We start from the raw sequence: 18,355 nt of genomic DNA, 5'->3' as shown, positions 1-18,355 counted from the left end.
TATCTCCTACATCCACAAATAGATCAAGCAGCAAACTGAGAAGAAAGAGGATCAAAATGAAATTAAACAAATAGTAATTATCCATCAATTTTACTAATTAAGAACCAAAATCAAATCATTTGCCTCTTTTGGTGCTTCTTGCACAGGGTAAGTTCAAATGAAAATTTGAATAATTTTCTTCCTTATGATCAAGATAATGCTGCTGCTCAAAACAACTTAAAAACACCCATTACTATATTTCACCTTCATTTTGTTGGTTTTCAATCTAATATATTTATTTTTCATTTAGGACATGAGAAAAAAGCCAATCATGGCTGAAAGTCATATAAATACACTTATCATAGGCCTTATGTTCTTGGTCGTGGTGCATTGTGACAAGATAAAAGAAATTGGTGAAGTTACATACGATTCACGGTCTTTGAGGATCCATGGCAATAGAGAGTTCCTCTTCTCTGGTTCAGTCCATTATCCTCGTGTTCCCGTCGAGGTAAAAATGAAAATTACTCCAATTTATTCGAAATACGAAACTACTACATCCGTTTCACAATACATGCACCATTTCTATACGACACACAAACCAAGGGTGAGGACAGAGAGTACTGTTGTGATTCCTTTTTAAACCCATGTGATTATGTTTTAAAGGAGGGGATGTATTGTAAAACATCCAAAAGAAGAAATGGTGCATGTATTGTGAATTATCTAAAAAAAGATAATGGTGTATGTATTGTAAAACGGAGGTAGTATATTAATTGATCATAGCGAAGGGGTCGTCGAGGCCATATGGGAAAATGACTCATAATCGTGCAAATTATATTGTGTTCTCATGGTATAATACTAAATGGTAGATGATGTTATTTGCTTTGGTATATTAGGAATGGGAGGATATCCTCGACAAATGCAAAGAAGGCGGCTTGAATGTTATACAAACATACATCTTTTGGAATGTGCATGAACCTGTTAAGGGCGAGGTAACGAACATTTTATTCTACTTATTGGCTATAACGATGTCAAATACTTGCTTTTAACTAGATTTCTATCTTCTAAGAGGGTATGCATAATTGCATTGAAATGTGATGTAGGTCAATTTAAGAACTTCTTTTGATTTTCTTTTCAAATTCTGTAGAATTTCATTCTCTAGCAACTTACGTTTCGCATTGCTTTTGCAGTTTAATTTCACAGGCCAAAGTGATGTTGTAAGATTCCTTAAACTAATTGCTGAGAGAGGCATGTGGGTTACCCTTAGGGTTGGGCCATTCGTTCAAGGTGAATGGAATAACGGGTAATAGGAATAATACCATGTTATTATCTTGTACATTGTGAACGTTCTTCTCATTCTTTTAACGACCTTGCGAAATGTTGGATCTTATGGCAGAGGATACCCATATTGGCTAAGAAAGGAGCCCAACATCACATATCGAACGGATAACCCGACATTCATGGTAATTATAGGATAAATGCGAAATCGATAGCTTGTCTTTCATGGAATATAAAGGAATGATTGGCATGTGATTACTGCAAGTGGATTTATCAAAATAATATCTGAGGCCTTCTTTATATGTTCAGTGAAAAATAATATTCTAAATTGTCAAATTCTAATCATAACTATTTTCAAATATTGCAATATTTACAAATTATTTTGACAAAGTTTTCATTGTACTTTCTATACAGAAAAGTACAGAAAGATGGGTGACGAAAGTTGTATCTTTAATGAAGGAAAACAAGCTATATGCGTCACAAGGAGGTCCAATTATTTTGTCTCAGGTAGCCATTTTTTACAATCATGTTGCCAATGGGTTAATCTAGTCTAAATTTTTCGGCTTTGAAGTGCTTTTTTCACCCAATTTTTATTGAGTCCGTCTTTATTGAGTCCGTCTTGGGTGTAATGTATATACCGTCAGAAATGGTATAACAACCTTTACACGTGTGAAATCCCCAACTCCAAAACCTGCATTTTCTTCTCTCTCCTCCCACGATGGTGGTGGAGCTCTCGGCTTTTGAGATAGGCGAGTTTTCACGTGAGTCGACTTTCTGCCGTTGAAGCTATGCAATATCGGAGAGTGATGAGATCGAGTTTAGTGTTTCATAGAAGCTTCGATGGTCTTCGTGGTCAAGGGCCTGCAATGGGCTTCGTATTCGACCATCGATGGTCTTGGACTCAGGAGGAGAGAGAAACCGGTGTAGAAGATCTGGCGATTTTCGCGTTCGACCTCCGACGACAATTTCTTCATGATTCAAGATCTCACGCACGTCGCGGCCGCAGGCCGGACTATGTGGGTGGGGTGGGGGTAGGCTGTGTGGTGGTTAGAGGGTTAAGGTTAGGGTTAGGGCTTAGGGTAGGGGTGAGGTGTTAGGGGGCTAAAGGTTCGGGTTAAGGTTTCGAGGTTAGCGTTAGAGAGCTTAATTAGAATTAGAGGGTTGGTTAGTGACTAACGGAAACTTAACACCGTTAGTCATTAAGAAAATTTCGTGCATTTTACTCCCAAAGTAAGGTTATATGGTGCATTTTTTAAACAGCAGGGTACCCCATGAATTTTGAAATACCACAGGGCTACCTAGTGAAAAAAACGTAGAAAATAATATCATTATATTAACTTATACGTCATTTTTCATGTCATTATAAAACTATTTCATGTCATTAATTGTGTACTGCATATCATTTTTGAGGTGTCTTATGTCATTTGTAAAACTCCTTTATGTTATTATTTCTGACTTGTATGTCATTTTCCAACAATCTTGTATCATTTTGTAGCTGAGATATCATTTTTCTCATTTCATTATCATTTTTCAACTCTTTATATAATTTATCATCATTAGACATACTGATATCAATTTTTTTTTTTTTGAGGGGAAACGCTAAATAGTGCATTAATCAAGGGACAAAAAGTCCGAGAGTACATAGGGGGAAACCTCTTGAGGACAGTGGTTCTCCCATACTTGTTCAACACCAAAAGGCACTAATTTAGCAAGATGATGGGCGACACAATTCCCATCTCTTTTAACATGAGACCATACAACTGAATTAAAATCTGATGAAAGCAATAAAATATCCGCTAAGACAGTATCAAAATCCGAAAAATAAACCACAGCTTTTGAAAGACGGGACACCAACACTTGGCAATCAGATTCTAGAATCACATCCAAATATCCATAACGGCGAGCAAGCTTAATAGCAAATAGGAGAGCTTTACTCTCCGCAATTTCTGGTGGCCACCAAGCACGAACTCGTTGCGTTGCCGCAAACATCACTTGCCCCTGGTCGTTGCGCGCTACCACCCCTAAACCTGCCCATCCTTCGTTAGCCAATGACGCATCTAAATTCAACTTTACCACACCAGGAGGTGGTGCTACCCAATGCCGAGGGCTTTGTTGTTGGCGAGGTACCGTGACAGCATATACACGCTTGGCATACAAGGCATGATCCTTCATGGCTCGCTCAACTCGCTCCAGCATAACCACATGAGGGGTCACCTTTCCTTCGAACACTCGGAAATTTCGGTCCACCCAAATACTCCACGCCAACATTGCAGCCTTTTGTTTCAACTGTGCTCCTTCTTTCCTCCATTCTGCCAGCATATCGCAAAAGGAGTCACCCACCAAGGCTAGCATCCGACCACATCCACTATCATCCCACAGCCGTTGCACACGTGCGCATGTAAAAATAGCATGTGTGCTCGTCTCCTCTTCAACTCCGCAGCATGGGAATAGCGCATCATCAACAAGGTGGCGATATTTTAGAAGCGCTCGAGTTGGGAGAGTGTTAGTGCAGAGTCTCCATAAAAAGTGCTTTACCTTTGGCGATGCTTCCATACTCCATATCTCCACCCATGTTTGATGAAACATATCTAAGTTTCCCCCTTTCCCTATCATGTAAGCGGTTTTTGTGGTGTACATGCCATCTTTTGAGTAGGCCCAAGTCAAACAATCCTCCTGCTCTCTTACACTCAAGGGAATTGCCATGATGCATCTTTGGTCTCGTTCATTAAAATGTTGTGAAATCAGATCATAGTTCCACTCCTTGTTACGCTCGTCAATGAGCTCACAAACCTTCGAGATACCATGAGCTTGGGGGCTAGTAATGAAACAGCCATCTGCGTCAATTAACCAAGGATCGCTCCAAATATTCGTGCTCTTTCCATTACCTATGCGCCACACCACTCCTTCCTTCACTAAGGCTTTGGAGCTCCAGATGCTTCGCCAAGAATAGCTCCCTGCAAATCCCAACCTAGCCTCAAGGAAAGACTTATTAGGGTAGTATTTAGCCTGCATTACCCGGCCCATGAGTGTGTTTGGATTGTGAACTAATCGCCACGCTTGTCGCCCCAACAGGGCGTCATTAAAAACCTTCAAGTCCTTGAAACCCACCCTCCTAAACATTTCGGATTACACATCGCTTCCCAACTCTTCCAATGCACCTTCCGAGCAGAACCCGAGCTTCCCCAAAAGAAACGAGCCATGGCCGAGCTTATCTTCTCGTTACTGCAGAAGGGAGTTTGTAAACCCCATCAAATAGGTAGGAATTGCTTGGATCACCGATTTCAGTAAAACCTCTTTCCCTGCGCGAGAAAGTAGCTTCTCTTTCCACCCTTGTAACTTTTTCCATATTCTATCCAAGAGAGCCTCAAACATCACTTTTTTAGATCTACCTGCAACAGTAGGTAGCCCCAGATACTTACTATGCCTTTCAACTTGCCGCATATTTAGGATCATCATCAATTCTTCTCTTTGCTCAGTTCGAACTCCTTTACTGAAAGACACCTCCGACTTTTCATAATTAATTTTCTGCCCGGATGCTAGTTCATACTGGTTGAGAATATCAACTATAATTTCGCATTCCTGTCGGGTGGTTGAGAAAAAGGAGACTGTCATCTGCAAACAGAAGATGAGAAATGTCGGGCCCATTGCGACTGGCTTTAGCCCCGTGAAGCTGTTTCTCTCTAACTTTCGTCTGTATCATGTGAGAGAAAGCATCAGCAACCAAAATAAACAGATAAGGGGAGAGGGGGTCCCCTTGGCGAAGGCCCCGAGAAGGAGAGACCTCCCCGCAGACCCGTCCATTACAAATGAACGAGTAAGAAACTGTCGAAACACACTCCATCACCAAGTTCACCCATCGTCCATCAAACCCCATAGTAAGCAGCAATTTCCGGAGGAATCCCCATTCAACTCTGTCATAAGCTTTACTCATGTCATGTTTTAGAGCAATAGTGCCTCTGCGACTCCTGCTTCTTTTCTTCATTGTGTGGAATAACTCAAGAGCAATCAGAGCATTGTCAGTGATTAAGCGACCAGGTACAAAAGCACTCTGATTTTCAGTTACAATTTGGGGAAGGATAGACTTTAGACGCATCACCAAAGTTTTAGACACTAGTTTGTACAGCACATTACACAAACTAATAGGCCTAAACTCAGACATATAACGGGGAGATTTAACTTTCGGAATTAAAGCAACATTTGTTTTGTTTACAAGACTCGGGAAACAGACCCATGCAAGACATTACTGATAAATTTAGTTACATCATTACCAACAATGTGCCAAAACCTTTGGTAAAAGATAGCGTGCATACCGTCCGGCCCAGGGGCCTTGCAAGGGTGCATCTGTAGCAAAGTTGCGTGAATCTCCTCTGTAGAATAGGGTTTCAACAAGAGCTCATTGAAGTCACTGGTAATGGTAGCCGGGACATGCTGTAAAACTTGTTGGAGATTTTGAGAAGATTGGCCCGCCGAAGTGAACAGCGTGGCATAGTAATCTTCAATAATTGCTTCGATATTCCCCGTATCCTCCTGCCAAGCCCCTGAATTATCATAAAGACCCTCAATCTTGTTGCGTTTTTTCCTTTGTGAAGCTTTATGGTGGAAGTAGTTTGTGTTCCGGTCACCATCACGCACTTCCAAAACCCGAGACCTGAGGTACCAATGGGCTTCATGTTTGCGGTGCAGGTCCTCTAAATTATGTTCCAGCCTTTCACATTCCTCACAGCTTGATTGAGAGATATCACGACGTTGGGCCAGGCTTAGTGCCTTATCTGCTTGTTCAATCTGTTTCCCCAGCTTATCAAACTTACCACTGCTCCATCTCTTCAAGCTCTCGCTCACCCTACCCAACTTATGAAGGATAGTCTCATCCATGGGTATATTCCAAGCTTCCCGAATAACTCCTTCACATGATTCGTCAAAAAGCCACGCCGTTTCGAACTTGAATGCTTTCTCTCTCCTTTGCACCCCTTTATATCTCCTTGTCGTACTCACCATAATGGGTGTATGATCCGAATTCACTCGCAGCAGATGTTCAACTCTAGCTTCAGGGTAAAGGTGCAACCAAGAGTTTGATGCAATGAACCTATCGAGACTTTCTCTCACTCGGGTTTCCGCAGATTTTCCCCTCTCCCACGTCCACCAAGTACCCACATACCCAATGTCCCGAAGCTCGCAAGTATTAAGAACCTCTCGAAAACGATCCATCTCTCTCCTCTCTCTAGTGGCTCCTCCTTCCTTTTCATCATGAGTTAAGATCTCATTAAAGTCTCCACCCAACAATATAGGTATTTGCACCCCATCACACAAATATTGTATGAGCTCCCACGTGCGGTACTTCTGACTCGAGTCTGCCCATCCATAGATACCTATAAACCGCCAAGAGTGGCCTCCTTTAATGATGTTCCCACAAATATGATGGCTTGAGAAAGAAACAAGATCAAAAGTTAAATTATCCTCCTGCCAATACACACATAAACCTCCAGCTCGTCCCGTACTGGCTACTCCAAGGGCATTTGAGTATCCAATACGATCCTTAATCCTCTCAGCAGCAGCTTTACTGAGCTTAGTCTCTGAGAGAAAAACTAAGTCAGGGGTATGAAGATTACTCCATTTTCGGAGTCGTCGAACTGTCCAAGGGTTACCCATCCCTTGGCAGTTCCAGCATAGTAGATTCATAATGCTAGGCGGGGTTGGTATGAACCAACCTCCGCCAAAGAAACGGGAGCAATGTATGAGAGTCACTTAGCTTGGGCGCTTCATAGTGACCTCCATGTTATTAACCTCCATTGTAGGATCTTCTTGGGGCCTCTTATTATCCTTACAATCTTGATCCAAGTCCATGTGTTGGCTATCTCCTTTCTCCGTCATAGGCCCACGGGCCATTCGTTTCCATGCCTTCTGTTTACCTGCTTTGGGCTCCTTCACACTTGCAAAAATAAACATCTCATTTTGTGTCATTACACCAGTGGACGTGTCATCTTTTTGGGGGATGTGCCCTTGTTGGGAGACAAGGGGACAAGGAGTAATGGTGCTTTGTGGTGACAAGTCCAACTTTCCAACATCATTATCAACATCATCAAGAGGTGGGGTATTAGTCAACCCACGCGATTCATTGGTTTCAATGCAGGGGAGTTTTTTAGTTTCCTTTAAAGCCACCAACTTCATTTGTGTCAATTCGTCTTCTTTCTTCTCAAACAGAATTTTCTTACAGTGTTTGAACTTATTCTCTTCTTCCACTTCTTTAGTCCTCCCTTTTCTAGGTGTGGCTTTTAACCCCAGGTGCCACCCTAAACTTTCATTCTTATCTTCATCTAGAACAAACTGGCAGTCTTTTTCCGCATGCCCCATAACTCCACAGGCCAAACAAAAAAATGGGAGTCTCTCATATGCAAAATCTGCCTGCAGTTCGTTACCTTTCTTATCCCTCAGCTTTTGGTATCTCCTCAAAGGATTAGATATATCCAACATTACCTTAACTCGTCTATATCGTCCAATGCCTAAAACATCTTCTTCAAGATCAATAATTTCCCCCATATTTCCAATTAATGCCTTTACTACTTCATCAGATCGCATATTAAAAGGTAGATTTTTGAGACGAATCCAGAAGGGTGAGTGTTTTAAAGTTACCTGATCTGGTTGTTCGTCGCCTTCTGCCTCCTTTAGTAGTACCAACATATTGTCAAAGCACCAAGGGCGACCCTCCATCACTTTCGCCATATCTCGCCAATGGTAAAATTGGAACGCAAACAGGTTTGGCTTTAGGGTTCGAATTACGAGACCATGTTGTGGCGCTCATACAGTAGTAATCGTTTTCTTGAACGCATCTACATTATAAGATCTTTCAGTTAACAGTTTCCCAATAAGCAGGAGAGAAACTTGATTTTCGCTATTAGGGTTTATAGTTTCGAGGTCCAGTATTTGATCCTCTTCCTCATCAATCCGAAGTCTAGAAACAGAATTTGCGATCTCCTCGGCCATGGCAGAGGAGGGCGCCGTCGCAACGGAGCGAAACCAGATGGTAGGGTTTCTCCGTCGGGGGGGAGAAGAGAGTCCTGTCTTTCAAGGAAGTTTTTTGGTGGAGCTTTATATAGTTTAATATAGACATAACTGATATCATTATTACTCATCTTTATGCACTTTTTTTTAGCAAATCATTTCTCCTTATCTCATTGCCATTTGTCAACTCTTTATATACATTATAATTATTACACATACTGATATCATTATAAATCCATATTGCGTCATTTATCTAAAGAATATTTATTATTTTATCCTATTTTATTATCATTTATGCAAATATAATAAAAAGCGTACGTAACCATGTATACACGTCACGTAACACTTCTGTTAATCCACTAGAATTGTCAAATGTGTACATAAATCATTTCAATTAACAAAAGTAAAATTAACTTGCAACAAGATTGAACCCGTAACCTCTTGTTATTATAAGTGACACATTATTATATTTGCACCTTTTAAATGTTGTGAAGGTATTGTGTCATACTCGTCTGACACAATACAACTAGTCGGACCATATCAGTTAGAAGCACTTGGGTTTCAGTTGGTCTTCATTTTTTTCAGTTAGTCTTCATTTTTTTCCAGTTAGTCTTCATTTTTTTTCAGTTGGTTATCATTTAGTTAATGTTTTTCAGTTAGTTTCTAATTTTTTTCAGTTAGTCTTCATTTTTTTTCAGTTAGTCTTCATTTTTTTTCAGTTAATGTTTTTCAGTTAGCTTCTAATTTTTTTTCAGTTAGTCTTCATTTTTTTTCAGTTAGTCTTAATTTTTTTTAGTTGAAATTCAACTTCCTAATACTTTTCTCCAACAACTGTATCCTCCATTTCATAAATCTCTGCCTTTTTTCTTCATCAGAGAATGTTTTCTGGTACAATTCCTTATCTTGAAAAGCACCATAAACATTATAACACACAGGATGACCTTTGCTAAATCCATGCATGAAAACCATCTTCTCCAAATCATCACTGAAATCTTCTTTTAGCAACTCATCGATTTTAAACTCCTTCCTCCACTTAATGGTGGATTTTATCATTGTGAACGCATCGTTTACTTTGAAGTCACGAATATTATTCATCAGTTCATCACCATTCATGGACATCGACATCAACCAATGCAACTATCATCATCAATGAAGCTATAATCATATATCATCAACCATTTGATCAACATCATAAGAATTAGAATTGAAAGCAAAAACTCGCATCAAATCAGGGTAGAGAATTGAGCAAGAAAAGGAGCCGCCGCGCCATTCTCCTTCGTCCGACGAACATATTGGGTCAAACGGTCTGACTCAATACTTTCACTTAAATTTTTAAGTTTTCCTTGATATATTTTAGTGCGAATGGAAAAAATACATATCAAGTTGGAAACACAATACCAAACCAGGTAACGTTTGGGTTGAAATACTAGTTTGTCATCTCATTATCGGGGCGTTTGGTATGAGGGATTGGGAGTTTGGGGATTAGAAGATGGGATTGGGAAGGGGAGTTAGAAGGTGGGAATTCATTAAATATATCCCAATCCCTTGTTTGGTATGTTAGTGGGATTAAGTAGGGAATATATTGCTAAATTACAAATTTACCCATTTTAATGAAGGATAGCAAAAGAAGAGCAAGCAATATTGGTGAAGTATATTTTAATGAAGAATAAATTTGTCTTTTAACATAACAAAAATAATCCCCCTCCCTAATACCTGCCCCCCCATGTCTTATTTTGGTGGGATTAGAGGGGATTTAATCCCATTCCCCTTCCCATGGGAATTTAGATATCCCCTCAACCAAACATGAGATATCTACCCATAGGGATATAATATCCCATTCCCACCCCCTAATCCCCCTAAACAAACACCCCATATGTGTATTATCATTATTCCAAAAACACATTTCCGTCCTCCCCTGTGCATCACGTTCACCGGTTCACCCTCTCTCTTTCTCCTGATATTCTTCACTTTCTCTTTCCTCTTCGTGGTGTCGAGCGAGGGCGGTGGCTGGAATGAGGATTGAAACGAGCAAAGCTAGGGTTCCGGCACTTCTTCCACTGACCTCGAGAATCATGCGCTGTCGTCGACGATTCTTGTATAATTATCTTTCGATGAATTTAGGAGTTGTTGTTGGTGTTTCTTTAAAGTCGATTAATTTAGGATTGAAACAAGAGAAAGGGTTGAAATTCTTCCGACGCTGGAACTCGATGAATTCCGTCGAGGATTGAAGCAAGGAGCAAAGATAGGTCTGAGATGTTGCCGATGAAACCAGGAGCAAATGTTAGGGTTTTCCTGATTTTCTCTCCCCTTCTTCCTCCCTCGTATTCTTTCGCTCTTTCTGATTTTCTGTGTCCTCGAGTGAGGTTGGTAGCTTGGGGTGTGAAAATGGCAGCAAAAGAGTGAGAAAGGAAAATGACATCTTACAAAAAAATTAGTACTAAACCTAAGTCAAAGTAGTGCCAAAATAGAGTAATTTGGTTCTAAAATATAATCTTGGTATCAAATTGAAGTTTTGTACTCTATTTTAATACCACTTTAACTTAGCTTTATTATCATAATACCACTTTAACTTAGCTTTATTATCAAAATTTTTGTAAGATACTATTTTGACATCTCACTATGAGAGGTGCGTGAGGGGTATCTGTTGTACAATAACAATGGTGTAACATTTATACACAAGACTTTTACATTTTTTTGATTTTCAATAACAAATTTGAATTGCTAAAAAAGAATATATACTTCCTCCGTTTCTTAATAAGTGCAACATAGAGAAAGTGGGGGACTACCAAGGAATGTAGAGAGAGAAAATTGGGACCACAATAAAGTAGAGTAATTTAAGTGATGAAATAAAAAAGTTGTGGTCCCCTCTTACTTTTTGGTGGCATATTTGTAATAATATTGAACTTTTTTTACCATTTTGAGCTTGGTTGCACTTATTGTGACTATTCCAAATAAGGGAAATGTTGCACTTATTAAGAAATGGAGGTAGTACATTTTTATTAGGGGATTTCACTTAAAAAGTTGATTGAGTTTTCCAAGGTTTATTGGGTTTTGTTGGTATACCTTCACTTTTGGGTTTTCAATTTTCATGCATGTTTTGCACCAAATTCTTATGTGGGTTCAATTTATTTTTGTTTAAGAACAGTCTCATATAATCTGGAAATCTGGTGAGATGTTGATAATTGGTTGGTTTGAAGGGGTCACTTATGGTACAATTGACTTTTTTAAGGCACATGATCTGTTATTTAAAAGTGATCCTTTGACCTCTTTTTAACTTATAAAGTGACTCTTTTAGAGAACAAAGTGGGGTGAATTTACACTAATTTTATGGTAAGACGGTATTATACAATTCAATTTTATTATTGGTAGGTCTTGTTTTAGTAACATTGGACAGTTTTGGCGAAGCGTAAAATTTCTTCCTTGTTTAATTTGCCTAGATTGAGAACGAGTATGATCACGTTAGAGGAGCTTTTAGAGATGGAGCTGCAGAGAGGTATATTAATTGGGCCGGAAACATGGCTGTTAGTCAGATGACTGGTGTGCCATGGATCATGTGCGAGCAAAAAGATGCTCCCGGAGAAGTGGTAACCTCTCCTTTTTCTTGGTTAATTTATCACTTTCAGCTACTTATTTGCTTTTAATTGGTGCCTTTTCGGTCACAGCTAACTTATCCGTTTCAGCTAGGATTTTCAACTATAACGGGTTATATATATATATATATATATATTGAGAATATATTAATGAATCAATTTGAGTCGATTAAAGTAATCTTATTAGTACGAAACTGTGAAAAGATCATGGCTTAAAGTTAAAAAGATCAGAAACAGAATTAGATGTCTTAAACTCCTTTTGCTTCTTTGATCATTGCTGCTATCTTTGTTTTGGGAAAAGATCAATGCTTGCAATGGTAGACACTGTGGAGAGACATTCGAGGGTCCAAATGCACCTACTAAGCCATCTTTGTGGACTGAGAATTGGACTGCTCAGTAAGTAATTATAACTACTAATTGCTCCTTGAGTAAAGTATAACACTCAGAACTTAAATCTCTTGGTTTATTCATCTCTTGTTCTTTATTATGATCAATAATATTTTGTGTGTTTCTTATGTAACTATAGGTTTAGAGTTTTTGGAGATGTACCTTCTCAAAGATCAGCTGAGGATACTGCTTTTGCTGTGGCCCGCTGGTTCTCCAAGAACGGAAGTCATACCAACTATTACATGGTATCCAATCATCTGATATAATCCACTCGACTGAAATTAGTTTACACATTTTGATCATGTATTAACATCCTAAATGTTAACAACTTTTATCATATACCTGGTTTGGTTATACCGTGAACATGTTACATCGAAGGAAATATCTTGCTCATTTGTCTTTGAAGAACCACAAATGAGAAAAATTTCCTAATGGTGAAAGCTCCAAATGAGCAAATTAATTTTAAAAATTAGCCTTCGGTTTATAGTGAATATGCAATGCTCTTAAAATGCATATCGATCAAGTCCCACATGACAATGTTGTTATTTATGTTGATGAAAATATATGCCCAACGTTTTGTGAAGTTTGACTTGAAAAGTTGTGTAAGCTAATTTGAAAAAAAAAAAAATGATTCTTCTTTACTTCTGTATGCTATTATTCTTATATAATTATTGTTGTTGCAGTACCATGGTGGCACAAACTACGCAAGAACTGCTGCCGCCTTTACTACCACTCGCTACTATGATGAAGCTCCACTTGATGAATTTGGTAAGCTATATATTACTCCCTTTGGAGCTCAGGAGTACTCCCTGTATATGTATAAGATGAAGCAACCCAAAAATTAGGATTTTGATTTCTTACTAGTCCCTCTGATTTACTCACTGTTAGGTTTGATAAGGGGACCCAAATGGGGACACTTGCGGGATCTTCACCGTGCTATAACACTTAGCAAGAAGGCTATATTTAAAGGGAGATATGGTGTTGAAAAGTTCGGCCCGGATTTGGAGGTAAGCTACTTACTGTACAATCATATTGCGTGTGAGATCGGTAGATTCAGAGGCAAATAATCACATGGATAAAAGTAGAAGTGACCTTTCATGTTTTTCCAGTAACTAAAGGTTGCATTATCTTCATGTTGAAATAGTTTCAATAAAGTAAGTGTTTTCGCTAAAAATAGTAATGTGGATGTGGGTACAGATTTGAGGATTGTGGTGTCGAATCTCCAATTGGGTCGTCATCTGCAAAACAAGAAGACTAACCCAGGGGTTTAGGGGCAAACCCTCTCCGATGCTTAAGTCAGTCGGCTAAGCAATAGAAAGCAAGAGAGTGGAGAGAATTGTCAAATGTATGAGTTTGTTTAGTTAGTTGAAGTCACCTTTCATTTGATGTCAAATGGACTATTTAAGTATTTATGGTGGAAGATGGGTTTTGGGGGCCTTGTGCTGTCCCAACTCCCAATACACGCCTTAGTTTCTATCTCCTCTTCCTTGATTTGTCTTGGGCCAATATTTTAACCCCAACAGTTTGTTTAGGTATGTCCCAATAAATTCAGAAAAGTTGGAATAAGAATAAAACACCCTTTTATTCATATTATAATGATCGATAGATTTTAAGGACAATTACACCCTTGTTAGTATTTTGCTATAGTCGTTTGTACGGAGGGTACAATACATGCATACATTCTTGTTTATTATCAAATATTATATGATTGTTACTAATTAATTTGCAAAATATATATGAAATGATCAGGCACGTTACTACGAGAGGAAGAAGCTTTGTGCAGCTTTCCTGTGGAACAACAACACTCATGCAAAAGAAACAGTGAAATTCAGAGGCAAACAATTCACTCTTCCACCCAAGTCCATCAGCATCTTGCCTGATTGCAAGACTGTCGTCTTCAATTCAGACTGCGTAAGTTTTTCCTAATTGCACTATATCCCGATCCTATTAAGTAAAAGCAAGTCACTTGGAACTTGCAGTGTTACATAACGTATTGATATGTTCTCAATTATTTTACTCCAAACTTAATTTCAAACTGCTGAACTTATCATATCTTCGCTCAGCTTAGCTTATTGCTTCCTTAAACTCATTCTTTCTAAAAATTAAATTATAAATTGATTTCAAATTATTATTTTTGTTGAAACTTATTTCAACAAGTTGAGAATTCACGATAGAAAAAAGGATACTTATGCTCTATGGAATTGTGTTGAATGAGCCTAAAAAGTATACCACTTGTAGTTGTATGTGTACCAATTCGCCTTTCTTGAACAGCAGTTCCAAGACTCAAGAGTGTAGCGAATTAGGTAATGCTACTGAACACATGAAAATTAACTTGATCACCCTTTTGCTTTTTCAATGTGACAAACAGATGGTAGCGCAACATAGTTCAAGGGAGTTTGTTAGGTCTGAGATAGCTAATAAGAATCTGAATTGGGAGAAGACCACTGAAACTTTCCCATCTAAAGGTGATGTTTACTCAAGGATGCCCTTGGAGCAGTTTCATACTGCTGAGGACAGAACTGACTATATGTGGTACAAAACTAGGTAACCGATAATTTCAAAACACAAGTTTAAGGCTTTAATTATTGCTTTTGCTTACTTAACAAACTTATATTATACTTCCTAATTAACATTTCTAACGAATGAATTTCCAATTATTTCCAGTGTAGAATTGGACAGTGTTGACTTGCCTTTCAGAAAATCCCTTCAACCAGTCTTACAACTTTACCATCTTGGTCACTCCTTGCAAGCCTTTGTCAATGGACATTATATAGGTATGATTAGTACTATAATTTATTGGTTCTTTAAACAAAATATAAGTAAGAGTCTAATTGATCATTATTTCTAGTTCTATATTTTCTTTTGTTTTCTATTTTCAAGGGTCCAGCCATGGATTCCATAGAGCTCCTTCCTTCACTTTCCAATCACCTGTCAAATTAAAGGAAGGTGTCAACAATATATCCATTTTGAGCAACACAATGGGAATGCCGGTAAGAGCACTTTAATATTCTTCATTATGTTGTAACGAAAGCAAACCAAACGTTACTAGTGCCCTCAATCTAAGTCTTTATTACTTCTATGTTATAACGAAAGCAAATCAAACAACGAATCTAGAACAATTGACATTAACGTGTTTCATTAACAATATGGTAACTACCCGTCAAAAAAACAATATGGTAACTAGGTTGAGAGAAGAGTGTACAGATTAGAGCATAATAGAGGCAGATGATTAGTAGGGTTTATCTAACACTCCCTTCTAATAGCCTGAATAAATAGAATAGCTCTTAAAGGCAAGACTCTCATATTGGGTCGATCATTTTAAACCCTGTATTCAAGGCATCCTAATAGGTTTTTCGTTAAGGATCCACTTAGTAAGCGTTAGTTAATGAGGGTAATATTAATAAAATTTATAGTGTAATTTTATAAGGACTGGTTCATGTCAAGTGTGTAGATTAAAAAGAAACGGTGTATACTACAGGTCATTAATTATCAATCCCGTCAATTATTACTGCCTACCAACTAGTGTAAGAGTATTAAGAACAATTTGATTACCTACCTAATTCGGCTAATAGACTTTTTTCTGCACACATGTTTAACAAACTTGAACAAGATTTACAAAATGACTAATCAAATTACCTTTATGTCATTGGTGTGAAGGATAGCGGTAGTTATATGGAAAGAAGGTGGACAGGGCTAAAATTTCTGGAAATCCAAGGTTTAGGTACAGGAGAACTTGATCTTTCTTCCAATGGGTGGCATCACACGGTATAAATGTCTCATCCGCTTCCTTACTAAACTTGTACTAATTTTGTTATATTTTTTGGCGTGTTATTGGAAGAAAATATGGTGTAGATAGAAGTCTGAATTATAAATTAAGATTTAAGAGTGCCTAAATGTGAGATAATTACATGCAGATTGGTTTGAAAGGAGAGAAGCTTCAATACTTTACTGAGGAAGGAGCACAGAAAGCCAAATGGACCCCGGCAAAGGGAGCTGGTGATTATCTTACTTGGTATAAGGTAGTCTTACAAAGAAAAATATTTACTGTTGAAATTCATCAAGTTAATTTAGGCAAATTGTTGGCTAGAAAGTGCCACTAAAATCTGTTATTTTGACAAGAAGTGCAATAAAGGATTGGATTTTCAAGAGAAAAATTCATGCTTAAGATGAAGAAAACGGTTAAAATTTTCGTGTTAGTCAATTATATCTCCTAATAATTGATTGATTATAATAATTAGCTAGCTAAACTCTTTGGTAGGCACACTTTGATGCCCCAGAGGGAGATGATCCGATAGCTATCAGGCTGGAGAACATGACCAAAGGTGTGGTTTGGGTCAATGGCCGAAGCATAGGACGTTACTGGTCGAGCTTCCTCACAATAAGGAACGCGCCCTCTCAAAGCGAGTAAGATCAAGAAAACTCTCAATTTATTCCGTTAACATAATTACATTTTTTTACCAAAACTAATTAATTGTGTTACAAAATCTTGTAATGGAACTATAAAATTTTACCACTCAGTCGTTCTTGTACCAACAAACATGTTAGGGTTGTGAGTGCGTAGCGGAAGCAAATTAAAGATGTAGAAATTGTGAAAAACAATAGAGTTGGAAATATGTGGCAAGAAAAGTATTAAGAGATAGACACACACAATATTTAACGTATCATATGAAATATATTAGTGTTCTAGAAAATGCTATGGAGCATTATATTTTGATGTTCACTGCCTTACCAAATAAGCCATATGGAGCATTATATTTTGATGTTCACTGCCTTACCAAATAAGCCATATGGAATTTGGGCCATAAATAGACCCAACAAAAACACATTAACGTTCTCATAGTACTAAGATGTACCAATAAAATCTTTTAGTAGTTTCACCTGGATACTTTTTTATTAGTAACTGTAGACATGTTGCGGGCAAGAAGTTACTAGTGTGCCATTGATGTGGTTGCAGGTACCACGTTCCAAGATCATACCTTAAGCCTAAGGACAACTTCTTGGTTATCTTTGACGAGGCTGGTGGGAATATCGACACAGTTCAAATCGAGACAGTGAACCGAGATGTGATTTGTAGCTTAATATCAGAGGACATGCCACCCAGCGTAATGTCATGGAAAAGGGACGCCCATGATATCCGTGCTGTGGCTGAAGAACCCAAGACGGAGGCAACACTTAGGTGCCCTAAAAATAAAGTCATTAGCCGCGTTGAGTTTGCTAGCTTCGGCAACCCCTATGGTGTTTGTGGCTTCTTCCTCCTTGGCACTTGCAACTCTCCGAACTCTCAAAAGATTGTCGAGCAGGCAAGCATATTCTACCCTCTTTTCTTGTGGTTTTTGTTTACATTCGTTCAAATGTAATTCATAATGGTAAATCCAAAGAACATTATAATTAATCTACCTCGATCTTGAATATCACAAATTCAATGATGAGATTTTAGTTACATGAATTTGGATGGTGCATTAATGCATACTCATATTTGCTAGCTAATCACTTTTGTAATAAGAAGAGTTCGGATAAATCGTTTGTGTCTACAAAAAAAAAGTATTGTTCGGGTAGTTGTTAGTTTTCATATTAGCTATTATGAGTTGTCCTAACTTTTCGTCGTCATGATATCAGATATCTTTTAAACAATCAACATACGAGAAAAATTAGTTGTTGCAAAAGCGTTCAAAAAAGCTATATGTTGTCAAACTATTAACACTCTCATTTCTTTTGTTGTGCCTTGTGAGCAGCTCTGTTTGGGAAAAGAAAGCTGTTCGATTCCAGTTGATAGGGATCTTTTTGACAAAGGCAAGAACAATTGTCCTGAATTACCAATCAAAGGCCTGGCCGTGCAATTGAGGTGCAGCCGCAAGGTTTAATACTTATTGAGGTCCTAATTTGTTTCCCTCTTTTTTTCTTTTTTGAATTTGTATCCCTTTCTTTTGTACTTATTGATGTTGTAAGTAGATTAAAATGGTCACCTTGGACCATGAAAAAATATATCAAAACTTGTTTGATTAGATAGATTAGCGCCCGAAAGAGGTGAGAACATTAGTAGCTCATGCAAGAGGAGATCATATTTTGAACGATATGAAATATGTAACTTGTACAAACTCATTTTTTTCCAAAGCGTTTTTTCAATTTGA

The 18,355-nt window shown here is 38.1% G+C and overlaps 1 protein-coding gene across 1 annotated transcript; it reads left to right on the top strand.

Moving 5' to 3' along the window:
- The first annotated feature begins 292 nt into the window (after positions 1-292).
- Positions 293-18,333, top strand: LOC104903928 (beta-galactosidase 14). Its single transcript, XM_010692070.3, has 19 exons — positions 293-487; positions 873-968; positions 1,167-1,279; positions 1,373-1,439; positions 1,669-1,761; positions 11,688-11,834; positions 12,142-12,236; positions 12,367-12,472; positions 12,911-12,995; positions 13,116-13,234; positions 13,977-14,138; positions 14,596-14,771; positions 14,892-15,001; positions 15,108-15,217; positions 15,885-15,992; positions 16,142-16,246; positions 16,486-16,631; positions 17,182-17,527; positions 17,960-18,333. Exons 1-19 carry the CDS (start codon positions 293-295, stop codon positions 18,086-18,088), a joined length of 2,508 nt encoding a protein of 835 aa, XP_010690372.3. The 3' UTR covers positions 18,089-18,333.
- Positions 18,334-18,355: the final 22 nt, after the last annotated feature.

The sequence above is a fragment of the Beta vulgaris genome, chromosome 9 (genome assembly GCF_026745355.1).
Source record: "Beta vulgaris subsp. vulgaris cultivar EL10 chromosome 9, EL10.2, whole genome shotgun sequence".
NCBI lineage: Eukaryota > Viridiplantae > Streptophyta > Magnoliopsida > Caryophyllales > Amaranthaceae > Beta > Beta vulgaris.
This window is presented reverse-complemented; position numbering and strand designations above follow the sequence as displayed.

Bases quoted from the DNA above. Each gene is read 5' to 3' on its own strand.
- LOC104903928 (XM_010692070.3), top strand. From the start codon at position 293: ATGAGAAAAAAGCCAATCATGGCTGAAAGTCATATAAATACACTTATC. The intron at 12,473-12,910 runs GTATCCAATCAT...TTGTTGTTGCAG, and splicing joins GTCATACCAACTATTACATG to TACCATGGTGGCACAAACTA. The intron at 14,772-14,891 runs GTAACCGATAAT...AATTATTTCCAG, and splicing joins TATATGTGGTACAAAACTAG to TGTAGAATTGGACAGTGTTG.